The sequence below is a fragment of the Pyxicephalus adspersus genome, chromosome 10 (assembly GCF_032062135.1).
Source record: "Pyxicephalus adspersus chromosome 10, UCB_Pads_2.0, whole genome shotgun sequence".
NCBI lineage: Eukaryota > Metazoa > Chordata > Amphibia > Anura > Pyxicephalidae > Pyxicephalus > Pyxicephalus adspersus.
Genome location: NC_092867.1, coordinates 32,883,791 through 32,901,870, shown reverse-complemented (window position 1 = coordinate 32,901,870; position 18,080 = coordinate 32,883,791). Strand labels below are relative to the sequence as shown.

Genomic DNA, 18,080 nt, shown 5'->3' with positions numbered 1-18,080 from the left:
AATGGTAGGTAAGGTTAGTGAGGGGGAGCTGCACTGTAGGGGTTTGTACAGAGGGGAGTCAGTTCACATAAAAAGTCCATATTTTGCTAACGCATTTTAGGAGACCCCCCTTCGTTAGGGAATAGGCCTAGTTTTAGAGGAACATTAGGTTGCAGAATTCGAAATGAATAATCTTGTTAAAGCCTGGTGCTAACGGTGTGCTAATTTGCGGTACTTATCTCACATTTCAGAGCTCCTGAATAGGTAGAATTGGTCATATTTTGATATCTACATATAAAGCATGTAACACAAGAGTATTACATTATTTTAGAAGAGCATGAACTTTGGATATACTGTTTAAACTCTCTAGAGGCTGTTTGAGAACATTATTGAGCAATAATTATTTTTGGACAACCTGAACTGCTAATCATTCCCCAAATTATTCAACCCTTTTTAGTAAAACATTAGTGAGGGTGTATGTTGCTGGTATTAAGCTCCTCTCCTAAAAATAACAATGACCCGACTATTCTATTGATCCACCAGATTCTGTATTTTCAAATTCTTGCCCTCAAAAGTAAATCCAGATTTGGAGTTCTGACTTCAGTTTGAATTCCTGGTCAGCATGCTTGTTCATATTAAAGCCAAAAGATGGCCTGGCAGCTAGGATTTCAGGAGAAGGTCAGCAGTATTACATCTGTTCCTTTATTAGTAATGTTCTGTAGTGTACTTATTTACATGTTTCATTATCAGTTTATTGTGGTCTAGGGCAAGTGTCAGCAAGCAGATCATAGTGGTATAAGTGGAGGAGTGGTAATTATTTCCAATGGTATAGAACAGGCGTGCCAAACTCTGCCCCGCAACGTGCTTTTTTTGGCCCCCAAAGGAATCGTAAATATGAACTGCAGTTGGCCCGCCGCCACTACAATTCCTGGCATCACTCGCGTCTTTAGATCAGACGGCTCTTTGCCTATGTGTGGCCCCCGCATTGGACTGTTTTATAGACACAAGTAATGCAGGGAATTGTAGTAGCGGTGCTATTTTAATAAAGAGGGAGTTCCAGTGGAGGGCCACTCATTTAGCCCGCCTCAATTTTTTCAATAAATTTCAAGGTTGGCCCGCGACTTTGTCTAAGTTTTTATTTTTGGCCCACTGTGTATTTCAGTTTGACACCCCTGGTATAGAATCACACAAAGAAATGATTATGATGATGTGACAGTTTTATAGCAATTAGAACCCAGTCTCCATCTTGTGGTAGATTTTAAGAAAGCAATCTCTGCACTTTATTTTGCTCCACATGTTGTGACTCCTTAAGACTCCCTTCAGTTGAAAGCATATCTGAATCCAAAAATGAAAATGTAATATATTGCCGTTCACTAGATTTCAAGATTTCTTCCCTTCATTTACTTGCAGCAAATAAACAACTATCAATCATTTTGTGGCTACACTCATTATTTCCACAAAAGATTGAATTAAACATGTTTGATGTTATTTATCAGCACATCCTTCAGGAATGTAACCACTTTTAAGAAGCACCCATTCTGAAAAACAATTGCACAGATTATTGCATTGCTCTGAGCTTAAAAGTGAATGAAAACTTGCTTTTTGACTTAGGGAAATCCACATCCTTTATATGACTGGTATAGGGAATGTGGTGTTATTGAACCACAAACGTTTTTCTTAGCAACATATTCTTTGACTGTGGAATTTAAATTTGCTTTACTTACAGAAAGCAAGAAAAATCTACCAAACTACTTTTCAATAGTTAATTTTAGTTAAACAGTGTTTCTTTCTTGGTAGTTTTAGCACCAGCAATGTGTTTTCCTCAGATGGTAGGCCTGAAGTAGTTGCCCCTAAATAATTTTATTTTTATTTTAGTGTCAGAAATCAAATAGTTTATTTACTTGTCATATCATTAGGGACAGGCAAATTGGCACAATCACTAATCGACTCTAATAGACAGTCAGAGGCAAAGAAAGAGTGTCAATGTAAAATCCGAGGTCCGTTCATATGGCCTAGCTACATATATATCTTAAAACCTGAAAGCGCCCCTTCACATTTCTCATTTCACATATGTTTAGTTTAAAGAACCAAAACTAGAACTTTTTTCTTGATAGAACAGTCAGTTGCCTATCAATCTATTTATTTGTATTTTAAAGGGAAATTATAGTTTATAGAATGATGTTTTTTTTTTATATAACATACTTGTATAAAGTCTTCATCTTCAGTTCTTGAAATACAATCTTTGATATATTTCTTGGATTTGATATTCCACAATTTATTGCCCAACAGCAGCAAGTACAGGGTATATACCAGAGTGGAGTCACATCAGTTTGCAGAAGTCAGAATATATAAATGTTTAAAAGCCTGGTGATATACATGACCTAATGATGTAATAATCATTCCTTTTACATATAGGAAAGGGACACTAAATTTGTAGAAATTATCAAATTTGACATTTCCTTGACAATGATATGCTATTATATATAAACTGTATGTAACACATGTAACCTTTTTTTTAGGAGAGTGAATAAACGAGTGAACTTTGAATGTGCTATGTAAACTCTCTGGTGGCTGTTTGAGAACTTTATTGAGTAATCATTGTTTTTCTATAAAACTACTGGCACCTTGCCATCCGCTTAGTCACTTTATTAAAGCATCTGCAGATTTGACAGTGGGCAGCAGTGAGTGATACTGAACTGTTAGCTGCTCCCCAATTCATTTTCTACAGGGCTTAGGTGGGTAGAGGCTACACGTGTCGTCTTCCCCAAGCTGGTGATTTTTGATCTTGATTTAATATTTGTTTATTTGTAGTGTTGGTGCTTGAATTCGGGTTGTCCCTATATTCGAAAATGGCGGTTCGAATTTGGACAGACCCGACCTGAAAAACACAGAATTTGACTTTGCGAATGTGTTTAAAAATATGAAAAAAAAAAAAAGGCGAACTCCAGATGAACTCTCAATGGAGTTTCTTCATTGAGAGTTCATCTGAGTTCAGTTCCCACGGTCACCGGGCTGTACCCATCATTGATACCTTCTTAGTGGTATATTATTCGTCTCCAGTAACAGAGAGGTTGTATTCATGGTGCTGTCACTGGTTTTACATAAATGGATATGCTGCATTCAGATTGAGGTCACTGGTCTCCAGAGTATGAGACAGCTGCATTCTCAATTCAGAACAGTTGAAAGTAAAACTATTTTCACAAAAATGTTTGCAAAAACAGAGATCAACGTTCATGATTTTTGCAAAGCCTCTAAACTTAGTATTATCTTAAGGGGATCTGTGGGAACATCAAATTATTATATTAAAAAATATTTAGTGTATTTAGATCGAAGAAAGAAGATCAAGAACAGCTAGGGTTTAAGTGCAGCAATAAGATTACAGAAACAATTTAATCATGATTTTGCAAAAAAGAGTAGCACAGCATTTTAAACGGTCTCTCCCATAGATAAAACCATGGGAAAAATAACCAACGAACTTTACAGTGATATCCCTGATAAGATGTTAGAAAACGGCTCATATCCCAACGCTTTTTGTCTGTCGGCTTCCTCAGGGAATTTGAAGAATGTTTGTTCACAATCTCTGCATGAAAATAGTATATATACATTTGTATTTGAAGTTGAAGTACATAATATCCGTAATGCCATACATTATAATGCAATACAATATAACACAAGTGTACCTAAATAGATATTTGCATTTGATATTTAGCATTTTATTATAAATAACAAATATTTTTTTGTTTTGGAAATGGAAATATTTCTTTGCTATATTAGGTGAATCATCTCCCTATTAGTTATGAAAATTGTTGCCGAGGAAGTATTAAACATTTTTCATAAATGTATTTTCATGAAATAAATATATAAAACACACCTTTTTTATATTTTGTAAATTGCCTCCCTATAAATATCAGTAATGGTTGAAAATGAAGTGTTGTATTCCTCAAAAATGTATCATCATTAAATATAAGTATTCTCTTGGTATATTGTATATGCAAAATCACTTTCCTATGAGTATAGAAAGTCATTGACATGGAAGTGCTGAATGTTGTTTGTAAATGTAATATCATTAAAATATAATATTCTCTACTGTCATATTAGATCATTGTTATTTAGAAGAGGAAGAACTTACCATCCTGAGAGGTTCTTTGGATACTGAGCACGGTGAATTTTGTATGTGTTATTTAAACTCTTTTGAGACTGGATCATCTATTGTAAACAGATGCTGAACCACTGGCATCTGTCAAGACGATGTTACCTTTTCACTTGTCAAAGATTGAACATTCCTGACCAGCTACAACAATTTCCTGTGCATTTATTCAGTAAAATATTTTATTAGCTTTATGTTTTGGGGCAGTTTACTGGAAGTTATCAGAAAAAAGAAAAAAGATCCTAAAGCAGAAACACAGATTTGTGAATATAACAACTATAGAACCACAATAAATAAGGCCTTGTATATATGGGCTTTGAAGAGGGGTGCTTGTATGCGTCCCTAAAAGACATTCAGCACCTAGCTAACAATTCTAAGGTAGATTAACAAAATACAATTCAAGCACAGATTTTTTTTTTTGCATAGCATAGGAAAAAGTTGAAACCTAGATTCCTGAAAAATAAGTATTGAACCCTGGATCTGAATATGGCAGAAATGATAACCAGTAATGATGTAAAATTATTAGTGTAGAGCAGGGGTCTGCAACCTGGGGCTCCGGAGCCGCATGCGGCTCTTCAGCCTCCTTGTTGTGGCTCCCTTCGGCTGCCGCGGGGAGATCTCTGATGGGGGATCCCCTTCCTCCCAAGACACTGCCGGTGTTCTAATGAAAAAAATCTACCAGTGAAATAAATTCACCACGGGGCGTGTACAAATGGGTGTGTACTATGACATCCCCCTCCTTTGAACCCCAATTCCTCTGGAATAGGGAGATGTACAAAACCAAAAATGTAGGTGCAAGTGGGAGACACCTGTGACTAACACCCCCTAAAATTTAATTGTTAGGCTATCATCAGAACATAAAGAACTCTGCCCATCAAAAAAATCTACCGTTACACATTGCTGGAGGCAACTGAACCCCAATTTCTCTGGAACAGGAAGGGGGTACAGGTGAACAAAATTAGAGGTGCAAGTGGGGGACACCTGTGGCTAACACCTCCTAAAAACTCCACCCATCAAAAAACCCTCACCCTGTTACACATTGTTGGAGGCTTCTAGCACCCAAACCCCAATTTATCTGGAAATGGGGGTATAGGTGAAAAAAATTGGAGGTGCAAGTACGGGACACCTGTGGCTAACACCTCCTAAAAATTCATAAAAACTCTGCCTATCAAAAAAATCTACCCTGTTACACATTGCTGGAAGCATCTAGCATCTGAACCCCAATTTCTCTGGAACGGGGGGGAGGTGGTACAGGTGACCAAAATAGAGGTGCAAGTGGGGGACACTTATGGCTAACACCACCTACAATTAAATCGCTAAGGCATCGTCAGAAAATAAAGAACTCTGCCCATCAAAATAATCTACCCTGGTACACATTGCTGGAGGCTTCTAGCACCTGAACCCCAATTACTCAAGATTGGGGGGTACAGGTGAACAAAATTAAAGCTGCAAATGAGGGACACCTGTGGCTAACACCCCTTAAAATTTCATCGCTAAGGCATCGTCAGAACATAAAGAACTCTGCCCATCAAAAAAATCTACCCTGTTACGTTAGAAGACTCCAGCTTCTAATGTAAAAGGGTGATACGTTAGAAGCTGGAGGCTTCTAGGGGCATAGTTCAGTGTTTAATTTATTTCAAAGTAGGCCTACACATGCACACTTGTTGTAACAGGTAAAATTAAAAAAAATATTAAAACTTTTAAAAGTTTATAAACTGTGTTATGTTTTGCGGCTCCAGACTAATTTTCTTTAGTGGAAGAGGAGGCAAAATGGCTCTTTTGATAGTAAAGGTTGCTGACCCCTGGTGTAGAGTACAGCGACTATGGCTAACTGCTAAAATGTATAACACTTTGTATTGATGCCTTAAGGGGAATCTAGGAGGTGTAGAGGAAGCAGGAGTGCCACATTAATGGTAAAGAAGACTAAAAAGATAATTTTTTAAATCTTAAACATTTGGAGTGATAAACCAACAAGTTTTATGGGCTTGACTTTGGAATATTGATTTAAAAGGGGGAAGGTGCACATGCAGAAGCGGAGCTAATGGCTGCTTTCCAGCTCTGCTCCTCAGACAGCAATCACCGGCATCCATTACTCCAGCATGTCCCCACACAGCTCTTGTGAGGGCCTACTTTATCCTGGCTCCAGCGATGTCTTCTTCAGCAGGGAGAACCAGGCACCAGCTCTGAAAACTAACCATAAAGGAAGCTCTCTCCAGGGCTGTAAAAACCAAAATGGTGGCCACTGACCACATTGCTGCACGATATACATGCACTGTCATGCACATCTCTTGCTTCCCCAACAGTCTCCCAAGTGTTTGGTCCTACAGCACTAGACCAAGCAGTACTCCTAAATGCTTTCCAGGAGATGTTACAAAAAAAAAGATGGATACAACCTCAAATCTGATTACAGATCTGGTAAAAAGAGAAATTAGAGAGTTAGGACACGGGACAGCACAGCTGGAAGGTGGGATGGATGAGGAGGAAATCAATGCCTTAAAGACTGAAATACAGGTCCTGCATTACCAGTTGAAGGATGTGGAAAATAGAGGTAGGCGTTCAAACATTTGTATCAGAAACATACTAGAATCAGTATTGGATTTACAATCCACCATCACTGCCCTCTTCCAAGAGATATCATAAATATTCCAGTGGAATGCCTAGAATATGATAGCTCCATAGGGCCCTGACCTAACATACCCCTAATGCTCCCCATCGCTCCCAGGAACATTGTTATGAGGCTATTAGCTCACTAAAGAGAGCTTAGTTCAAGTTGCCAGAGATGCCGAATCTTTATCGTTTCCAGGACACAAACACTAAATATTTGCTGATCTGGCTCCCTTGAAAATTTGTTAGCAGAGAGAGAATAAACCAGTAGTATCTGCCTTACAAACCAAACACATTTGCTACAGATGGGGATCACTCTTCAAATTCCTGTCCACTTGTTAAAAATAATCAATACTCTTCTTCTTCCAATGAGGACTTCAAAAGCCTCGACCAGTTGCTGGGTCTTGTACCTCAGGCGTCATTAAAAGACGCAAAGGGAAACTCTCCTCCACTTACTCCACCTTTGGTAAACCTAAATCTACAGCTAAGGGACCCCTTCATCACTATACTACTTTCTCTGGTGGTTCTCTAGAGCATTGATGAGCTGATATGAGCTAATCCCCCTCTGGGTGCTACCTACTGGATATGTGGATCATCACCTATGGTTGTTTTTTTTTTACAAACATTATTTAGGTAATATATAAAGGGTACATACATATCATTCAATAAAAAACAGACAGTAGAGTCTGATATTAAGTTCACACCATTAAACAAACCAGAGGCATACCATCACGGCTTAAAAAGAAAAATGGGAAATTTGTCAGATAAACAAACTAGCGTAGTTAACAAAACAGTTGCCATAAATTATTAGAGGTACACTGGGGCGGCTTTATCCCAACAGTATACCAGGTAAATAGAAACTATGACATATAGCCAATAAACAACCTGTAAAAAGTACCTTTGATCTGGCCAACACAAGAAAAGGTAAATCACAATGTATCCTAAAGGCACAGAGGGATAAAGACTATTGAGGTCACTGAAATATTATATAATCCTGTATACAACAGTTAACAACACATTATACATGAAATTATATGTGAAAATTACATGGGGGTCCGGTGAGGTCTATATTCTGCAGAATTAAATTCAGTAAAAGCATGTATTCCTAAACTGATGCCCAGTGGCAAGTATACTACCTGTAATGTCCTCCATGTGTAAAATTTTTACAGATAGAGTCAGAGTGACACAGTCGAGGGAGGGAGCAATACCTGGCAGCATTAACAAGATGTCTCACTATGGACTTTTTGTAAATCAGTAAACTATTGTAATATCCCTCAATCTCATCCCAAATAGGTTTTAGGCAAAGACACTCCCAGAAGGTATGCAACATCATACCCACCCCACTACGGCACTTCCAACACCCCTCAGGAACTGTTGGGAAGAAACTGTAATCGAACATTGCAACATAGTTCAGGGACTTAATTCTTCTTCCATGGCCTTCAGATGTTTCCTTGCCCTGCAAGCCAATATGCTTGTCCTGCAAGAGACCCATTTCTCCCAAGCTTCTTATCCTAAGTACTTTTACTCCTCTTATCCCATGCTATACATGGCCAATTCCTCATAAAAAACTAAAAGTGTTCTTATGATGTTTAAATTCTCAGTTCCCTTTAAATATAAGCATAAATAGTCAGACCCTAACATACGTTTGACAGATCACACAAAAAAAACAGATGGTCTAGGCACAAGTTTTAATTGACGGGTAATAACCCTGACTCCCTTTTGGCAAACAGGCTCCAGCATGCTAACCCTTCTTTACAATCTATACACCTCAAAAAAGAAGCCATTACTTACTAGTAACCCATTTTCAATTTTAGATGAATTCTGTAAACATCTTTTCCACTTGTATAATGACCAGGGTTAATTTGACATGGAAAAGGCTAAATCTTTTTTCTACTCCGTCTCCCTTCCAGAGGTGCCCCAAACCTACTTTAGAATCAGAAATTACTGTTCCAAAATTGAAAGCAGCCATTAAATCTCTCAAACTGCAAAAGCATCTGGATCTTGATTGGTTTTCAGTTTACTACTACATCCATTGGGGCACTAGGCAGGAACACATCTATCACTGTAAAATGTATATTACCCAAACTAAACACAGATTACACTGTTTGGTCCAACTATAGGCCGATTTCCCTTCTGAATCTGGATGCAAATATCCTAGCTACAGGATGCAACAAGGGCATCAACAGTCTTATTGGTAAGGACCAAGTCGATTTTACACATAGGGTTTGATGGTCCTTTCTAACTTTTTACCCTATTATGGGGGTTTGGTCCCAACTTTATTACTTGGATTAAGACCCTATACACAAAACCACTAGCCTTTCCACAGTACCTTGGGTTTCAGCGAACCCATAATTTAAATAGAGTCTATGATTTGTTAACTAAAGAACACTCCTAAAATCCTTAACTCTAAGATCTTTCGCTATTAGCAAATAAAGAATTTTGTGTTTCAGGTGACTAAGGGTGTTCCTAATCTATTCAGTCTGCTTGATTGAATGAATTCCCAAGTTCTGCAACTGCAAGGTGCATCACATCACAGGATTTCTGCATGGTGCATCACATCTAACTGCGGATGCAATCACCAATAGTAAATTCCGGGGGTGTTGCCAGCGGCGATTTCCCGCTGGCATCACCGTCGGAATTTACTATAGCTGCTCGCATCACCCGGAGAATGTGATGCCCGCAGCCTTTGTGTGATGCGAGCAGCTTCGTTGGTGGTTTCAGTGGAGTGAGCGTGGCGGGGACATCCCCATCTCATCACCCAGCAAGATATGACATCTTCCGGGTGATGCGGTGGAGTGATTGATTCTGGGGTGGGGGGATTTAAAAGCAGATTGCTATGTAATCTGCTTTTAAGTTTTTTTTTACAGTAAAAAAACATAAAAACATACAATAAAAGTATCAAAACACATTTTAGTGCACCAAGCATCATTGCCCAGTGCCCTGATTTACATTTTGCCCACTATTAGCCCTGACCTTGATCTGACCTTTTGATGAGTTTTAAATCATTTCCTGAATGTATCATTTCATCACTTTGTCTTTGACCTTGATTGTTCCTGACTGATTGCTGGAGACCACATGGCATCCAAAAGGCATCTCGCCAGCGCAAGCACTGTTTTGGAGGAATTTCAAAGCAGCGATAGCGATTTGGAGGCCCTTGTTGAATCGAGCGATAGCGATTCACCAGGAAATTTGGCATCAGAAGTGAACTGAGCGACAATTCTGAGGTCAGTGCTGTGCGCACATGGTGTTCCATTGACCTTGATGCGGACCAGGCAGCACCACCAAGATTTCCATTCACCGGCGCACCTGGGATGAAAATTGAGGCTGAATGCGATGACCCCCTGGCATACTTAAAGTTGTTTTTGACCGATGAAGTTATCAAAAAATTTGTTGCTGAGACAAACAGGTAAGCCGCTCTTGTCTTTGCTAACTTTTTGAAATGTTTTGCTAATTTTTTTTTATGCAAACATGTGTGCTGCTCTGTGTTTGCTAACTTTTGAAAATTTTTGAAATTTTTTGCTAATTTTTTTTTATGCAAACATGTGTGCTGCTCTGTGTTTGCTAACTTTTTAAAATTTTTGAAATTTTTTGCTAATTTTTTTATGCAAACATGTACGCTGCTCTGTGTTTGCTAATTTTTTGAATTTTTTTGCTAATTTTTTTTTTGTGCAAACATATATGCTGCTCTGTGTTTGCTAACATATTACTTGCAACCTTCACACTATAAAAGAACATATCCTAAAAAACCTTTTTTATTTTGTTTTTTGCAGGTACGCTGGACAACAACAAGGTGCTCCACACCTGAGGTTTGCAAGAAGCAGATAGTGGGAACCTGTGACCAAGGATGACATTTGGCTGTTTTTGGGGCTTGGTGATCCTGCAGGGAGTTGTGGGCAAACCCGTGCAGAAGTGGTACTGGTCCACGAATAAAATGATTGCCACTCCATTCTTTGGCACAGTCATGCCAGAATACCGCTTTTCCCTCATCATGAAGTACCTGCACTTCGCAAACAATGAAGAATTTGATGAGACTACCCATCCTGCACCCAAACTGAAGAAAATTTGGGAAGTGTCTCGGATAACTCTACAAAATTTCCAACAAACCTATGTGCCAGAAAGAGATGTCAGCATTGTCGAAAGTCTTATGGCTTACAAGGGGAGGCTCAGCTGGGTGCAGTACATTGCGTCAAAGAGGGCACGATTTGGGGTGAAGACCTATGTGCTGTGCAAATCCTCTTCTGGCTACATCTGGAATACAGTACTGTACACTGGAAAAGGGACACAGTTCAACCCCAGATACAGCCATTATGGATTAGCAACATCTTCAGTGCTATCCCTCATTGAGCCATTGCTAGGTCAGGGCTATTGTGTCACAAATGACAATTTCTACACCTCTCCTGAGCATTGAGTTCCTTCTGTATCACAGAACAGATGCAACTGTTAGGGCTAACCGGCGCAACCTGCCATCACTGTTTGCAAAAGGGAAGCTGAAGACAGGAGAAATTGCTGCCTGGCAGAAAGGAAAGATGATGGCCCTAAGATGGCGTGACAAGAAAGATGTGTGCCTGATGAGTACTATCCATGATGCCTCCACCGTTCTGGTACACACAAAATGTGGGAAAGAAGTGATGAAGCCACAGGTGGTGATTGACTACAACAACACCATGGGAGGTGCGGACAGAGCTGACCAAGTCATGACATTCTACCCAGCGATGAGGAAACAGCAAAGGAAGTACTACAAGAAGATTTTCAGGCATCTTGTTGAGTAGTACCTATGGAATAGGTAAAAAAAAAATCGTCAGAGGCCTGTGAATCATTCAGGCTTCATTTTGCAAGTTTCCGAATCCATAGTCAAGAACCATCAAACACCATCAGGGGCTATGAATAGACCTAGGCGTCGTGCTTCCACCGTTGTCAACCCAGAACGCCTGACTGGTCGTCGCTTCACTGAATACATCCCACCAACCCAGAAAAAGGCGGCACCTACAAAGATGTGCGTGGTTTGCTGCTCAAAGACCGATGATAGAGGAAGGAAGAAACGCAAGGAAACCAGGTTCTATTTTCAGAGCTTTTGTAAGTCCCTGGTCCAGCGCCAGTTCTCACCAGATACCAATACCCCAAAATAATTTTGCACTCTTCACTTATAGCAAGCCCCCTTTGAGCCTCCAGAGGCTAGTTGCACCATCCCAGCACACATTTGCCCCCAGGACCTCTGCACACAAAGCATGGCATCTGGGAAACGAGTGATAAAGGACCAGGAGCCAACAAGAGCAGGACAGGGCAAATGGAAGGTCACACACTCCAGGGTCAGTAACCAGGTAATTCACAGATGAGGCAGTACAGTAGATTTCAGCAGAAGCAAGTTCCAGGAAACATAGCCAGGGGTCATACATAGATAGTCCACCCGCAAAAAAAGATATGCAAGAGTAAAGACAAAGCAGTTTTGGTGTCACAGGTATATATGCCTAGTAGCCAAAAGGGGGGGCGGGATTGTATCCAGGAACTAATCTGATCATTGGCTGCAGTACATTATCTAAAATAATACGTCTTCTAACAGCTTTATATATATTATTTACATACACATATTGTTACCAATATTGTATATCTGTGTAATTTATTATATAAATGTGTGAAAATATATATTTATATAAATTGTGAGGGGTTATTCTCAGGATCGCCTTTGCTGGGGTCAAAAGACACTTGTCTGGTTTATCCAACTCAGATCACATACCGAGATATCGGCCTTAAGCTGGCTTGCAGCCAGGTTTTTTGAAGGTTGCAGATAAAATAACAAAAACAGCAAAAGAAAACCTTGCCTGTCCAGCACTTACTATACATCAGACGTCCCTGTCTATCAGCTGGAGGGCTTCTCCCTGTCAGCTTAAAACAAAGCTTTTAGCAACCTTCTACTCACTTTTCAGCTCACTCACACAGACTGACGTGAGCTCACTCACACAGACTGACTGCGTCTCCAAACAGAGAGCTTCCTCACACAGACCACCTGTCTGTGTCTCCAAGGAGTGCTCCCTCACACAGAACCCCTGTCTGTGTCTCTCAGCAGAGCTCCCTCACACAGAACCCCTGTCTGTGTCTCCAAGCAGAGCTACTCACACAGAACCCCCGTTGGCGTCTCCAAGCAGAGCTACTCACACAAAAACCCCTGTCTGTGTCTCTCAGCAGAGATCCCTCACACAGAGCCCCAGACTGTGTCTCCAAGCAGAGCTACTGACTGAGCTCCTGGCTCTATGTTATATCCCCACCCTCAGTGCTTCTTCATTATTTATCTCACAGATGAGAGTCTTCCATCAGCTACCTCACATAGGAGAGAAATCTTGGGCAAATATATCTCCCTTCCACCACCAATCCTGCATTGGTGCCACAATATATATGCAAAAGTACAACAGAAAATCAATAAACAGGCTCACAACCATCCGTATTGTTATAGCATAGGTAATAAAGTAAATAGGTGATATAGAACAATTAGCATTTTATATTATCTAACAAGTAATACAAATATGAAACAGTTATGGAAATAATCCTTTGCTATATTAGAGTATTCATTTCCCTATAAGTTATAGAAATTGTTGACAAGAAAATTTTATTTTTTAAAGCAATCTATACTTGCTGAAACTATTTCCTGAGGGAGTCTATTCCTGTCTTTATCCAGAGATTACAATTATTTTATTTCAGACACAAAGGCCCTGATTAATTAAAGATAATTAAAGACAGAGAAGATAGACTTTCATCAGTGAAGCTGGGTGATCCAGTAAAACCTGGCAAATACATTATACACTAGAAAAAGCCATGCGTTGTTATCCTTGTGACAAACTATTTCCATCCCATTACTTTCAAATGTGGTCACATCATGCAGTTATCAGACAATATTTCCTAAACATTGTAAATGTAAATGATTATATAGAAAAGTGATCGGCTGGGGAGTTGAAATCAACTGTTTGCTTATCTTCACTTTATTTTTCTGACACTAATTATTGGGCAATATTTATCTTGCTGACCACAGCAATATATCGCTTTTCCTTCCTCAGACACCAATGAATTAAAACATTCAGGCACTGCTTAATAAAAAGTTAGTACTTATCTTTATTGGATGCATACAATGTTCCCAAACAGCAACAGTTCCAACAGCAATATCACAAAACTCGGTTTACGCAAGGGAATGCCCATTTTCATAGCCTCATACCACATCTGATCTAAATATGGGGCAATTGATTTGGGAACACATGGCATGCAGTTCCAGCAATAGTAATGCTCTTGAAGCAAACTATAAATTGTTGATGAGGTGGTAACAGTGCCTGTTCGATTGAGTAAATTCCCAAGTTCTGTAACCGATTCCTGCTTATTATGTTACCCCTCTAAATAAACCTTGTACCACATATGGTAGGAATTCCCTAAAATACACAGATATTGGGCAGCAGTATGTCAATTGATTTATACAGTGCTGGGTAAATACATACCTAAAGATCTTAAAGGTCACCCTGTTAAATGTGAAACCAGAATTGAAAACAATATACATATACCTTATCCTATTCCTAACGCCAATATATGCTTATTGCAGCAAAGCAGGTACTTGCCAGCAAATGGAGTTCAGGCATACCCTCAGTCGTACAGGTTAAACGAAAGATGTTCTGGTACAAGTCAGGAAAATGTAAAAACTTCACTCAACTTAAACGCATATGTGGCAAATCTTTTTTTAGTATATTTTGTTGATTTATTAATGTATTTATTTTTTTATAACATTGTTTGTTTATTTAAACGTATTTAAATGTATTATTAATATGTTTATTTTACATGCAACTAGATAAAATTAATCTACCGTAATATACATTCTTGTAAGAGATAACAGTTCCAGAAGAAAGTGTTTAGCCAACCATGACATATTCTTTGCATTTCTTTTCTGGATCCTCATTTTCAATCAGTACGTATTCGCAGGCCTTCTGGTCAAATCTGAATTTGCAGTTTTTGTCTTTGGTAACTGGTGTCCCAAAACTGAAAAGAAAATTATCAATTATACCTAATACTCAGTGGACAGTGCTATACATGGCTGACATTGTGCCCCACAAGTGCATGGCAAAAAAACTGAATGGTGTGTAGAATTTAACTTAATATGTTGGTTTTTAAAACTTGATTTATAATGTTAGGCCAACACAAGTTTTATTTTAGTTTTAATGGGGGAAATTGGCCAAAATTTTAGTGTAAGGAGATCCCTACTTAAAGATCTAGAGTTTGTCCAGGGCTATAATAATAATAATAGTGGGAATTTTCCTAAAGCTCAAAAGGGCAAGGGCCCTTTACAAGGATTTCAGGTAATGGATGTTTGGTTGTCAATTTAGATCCAAGCTGCTTATACTGTAGGAAGCTAAAGATTCCCATGTCTAAGGAGGAACTACCGTAATATGTTCTCTGTGTTTGCAATGAATAACAAAGTTAATACAGTTAGTTTGGTCTACTAATGGAGTTCAGGTTGCTCACTTATACGAGTTGTACAGTGTACATACAGAAATAGGATTCAAGTTCATTAACCTCCCAACCGCTAACCCCGTACTTTTTCGTGCAAAAAATATTTGCAACTGTCGATAACCCCGTACTTTTTCGTCTATATTAAAATCCCACTTACCTGGCCCCGCTGTGCTCATCCAGCGTCAGGAGCCGTCTCCTATACCAGCCGGCCGGCGGACCACAAGATGCCGGCCGGCTTCTTACCTGGTCCCCCTGATCGTCCCACGTCGTTCTCCGTCCAGCGTCGGGTGCTTCTAACACAAGAAGCCGGCCAGCGGAGAAAAAAAAAGCCGACCGGCTTCTTGTGCGTGCGTGATGACGTTGGCGCGTGTGCGGGAAATTCAAATTCAAACTCATTCATTCATTTTGTATTGGATTGAATACAAAGTCCTGTATCCAATCCAATACAAAATAATTAAAAATAAATACAAAGTATGTATTTTGAATTGGATTGGATACAGGAGTTTGTATTCAATCCAATACATAATGAGAGTTTGAATTTTGTTCTCATTTTGTATTGGATTGAATACAAAGTCCTGTCTATAGGTATGTGACGGACACTAGGGAGGTGTTTTAGAAAAATATATTACTATACAGTATACCGAATTATCGCATTTTCAGTATTTTTCATTTATTTATGTATTCTTGTTTAAGCTGATTTTTGTGTTTTTCCTTTAATTTTATTAAAAGTAATTTTTTTTTTTTTACATGATTGTGTGTTTCAAACATTTTTTATATTCATTATATCTACTAGACCCCTATTCGGACATATTTCTGTAAGTTACAGGTCTACAATTTAAAAAACAAAAATTTCATGAAAACCTGTAACGCTTTTGGTACAGAAATCTAGACATCAGGCTCAGGTGGTTAATTTATATCCCAAAGTAAAAACACCAACTGTTTCCATAAAAATGATTACTTTTACATGAATATCTATGAGCAGTATTATTTACAAATCATAAATCTTTTTAATAAATAAAAATATCAACATACGCTTGGCAGCAGTCAAGTTGCCCTCTCATGTCACAACTACAGTCCCAGCAGCTCTTTGTCCTCCATGATTCGCCAAGGGGATGTAATTTACCTTCATGGTGACATCCTGGGGGAGAATAAGAAAATCATTACCAATATAGCACAAATACACTTACAATACAATATAGCTCTCTACTCTTGTAATTAGAGTGGGGTTATCTAAAATGATGGAGTCTAGTTGGTGTTGCTTCAGATTTTGTAAATTCCCCTTACTGATCTTCAGAGTTTGCATATTCTTCCTATTGATTGGCTGTTGATGGGCACATAGAAATGTCCAGTTACTTCTGTTCATTGAGGTATTGCTCTGTTCAGTATCAGTGTTGTCTCCTCTGATTTTGATGTGTTTGAAAAAATGTATGAAAACTTCTACTCATAATGCAAATCAGTCAAACTCTGATACCCTCCTAAAGTAGGGGGGTGCAGCTTGGATCCCATAGTACTATGGGATTTCAGATTCATCTGCGCCTCTGTTATGAACAGGTAGTGGAGTTTCTAAAGTATATAGCTTTGCTGTTTGCTGGAAAAACTTTAACTCACCCTGTGGTGGCTTTTTAAATTCAGCTTCTGGTAATTGGTGCATACAAGCTGCATCACACACAATCAGATAGGTACCAGCAATCACTACAATAGCCAGAAAGAATTTCTGAAAGACATTTAAAACAAATAGATTTTAGTGAGTTATCCACAATTTCAGTAGAAAATATTGTACAAGTACAGAATTTATAGAAAAATAGTTCTCTAATATCTGTGTGCATACCCACTTTCTTCAGATATACAGAAACAAGAAATTGTATTGTCTTATGGTTGCTTTTTTGTTATCATATTCCAATAACGGATTTGTTAGGATGGATTATGTATACTCTATGGATATTTTATGACTTATGGATAATCATGACACTGGTTTCTCATGTCCAGTGTTTTAAATCATGCAGAAACTGAATTCTTTGCAGGCTTGTTAGACTCCATTGAATAGATAGGCAGATGGTGCATTAATGTCTAGTGAATGGGTACATTGCAATTTCAATTATGTTTCTGGTCTGTAGTAAATTGTAAGTAATGTTTATGGTCTATACTCTCTGGTGAACAGACAGGGTGGATTCTCAGTAATAGCACTTTTTTCTGGCATTGAGGTGACTATACAAATCAATTTTGATTATCTCCCCTCCAAGCCGTTTTGGTGTCCGTACCATAGACAGAAGATTGCAATCAATTTGCAACATCAGCAAAAACATACACATTTGCAAAATAGCATTGCAAGTAAAAAATCTTCACTTGCAATGTGAAAATTATCTGACTCTCTAGTTTCAGGCAAAAAAATGTCTTCAATCTTAATGAATTTGGCAGTAGTTTCCTATATATTGCAAGTCATTGGTATATTTTTAATGAAAGGTCCAGCAGAAACTAATTCCATGATGTCCTTTGTTGCTGCAAGCAATGCCAAAAAAGAGAATAAATAAAATATTTATTTATTATCATACAAAAATACAATACAAGAAATTAATACAGAGGTTCAAAACCTGTATTAATATAGGAAGTGCTGAATGTTTGTTTGTAAATGTATTATCAATAAAATAAAATATTATATACTGTAATATTAGATCATTGTTATTTAGAAGAGAGAGCAAGAACTTACCATCTTGTAAGGTTATTTGGATCCTGAGCACAGTGGACTTTGCATGTGTTATTTAAACGCTTATGGGGCTGTTTTCGGATATAGGACCGCCTATTGTAAACAGATTCTGAACCACTGGCATCTGTCAAGGCTTTTTTACTCTTTCACTTGCCAAATATTTCACAATCCTAA

The 18,080-nt window shown here is 38.5% G+C and overlaps 1 protein-coding gene across 1 annotated transcript; it reads right to left on the bottom strand.

The window, feature by feature from the left end:
* Positions 1 to 14,433: 14,433 nt before the first annotated feature.
* On the bottom strand, positions 14,434 to 18,040 carry LOC140339675 (beta-microseminoprotein-like). The gene is made up of 4 exons (XM_072424478.1): positions 17,910 to 18,040; positions 16,814 to 16,919; positions 16,238 to 16,343; positions 14,434 to 14,734 (listed from the first exon to the last, which is right to left on the bottom strand). Exons 1-4 carry the CDS (start codon positions 17,910 to 17,912, stop codon positions 14,608 to 14,610), a joined length of 342 nt encoding a protein of 113 aa, XP_072280579.1. The 5' UTR covers positions 17,913 to 18,040; the 3' UTR covers positions 14,434 to 14,607.
* Between the last annotated feature and the right edge of the window lie 40 nt (positions 18,041 to 18,080).

What these genes read in the sequence shown, in the direction of transcription:
- LOC140339675 (XM_072424478.1), bottom strand. An exon ending in ATTTAAAAAGCCACCACAGG is followed by an intron (nt 16,344 to 16,813) that starts GTGAGTTAAAGT and finishes ATTCTCCCCCAG; the next exon opens with GATGTCACCATGAAGGTAAA. An exon ending in CAACTTGACTGCTGCCAAGC is followed by an intron (nt 14,735 to 16,237) that starts GTATGTTGATAT and finishes TTTTCTTTTCAG; the next exon opens with TTTTGGGACACCAGTTACCA.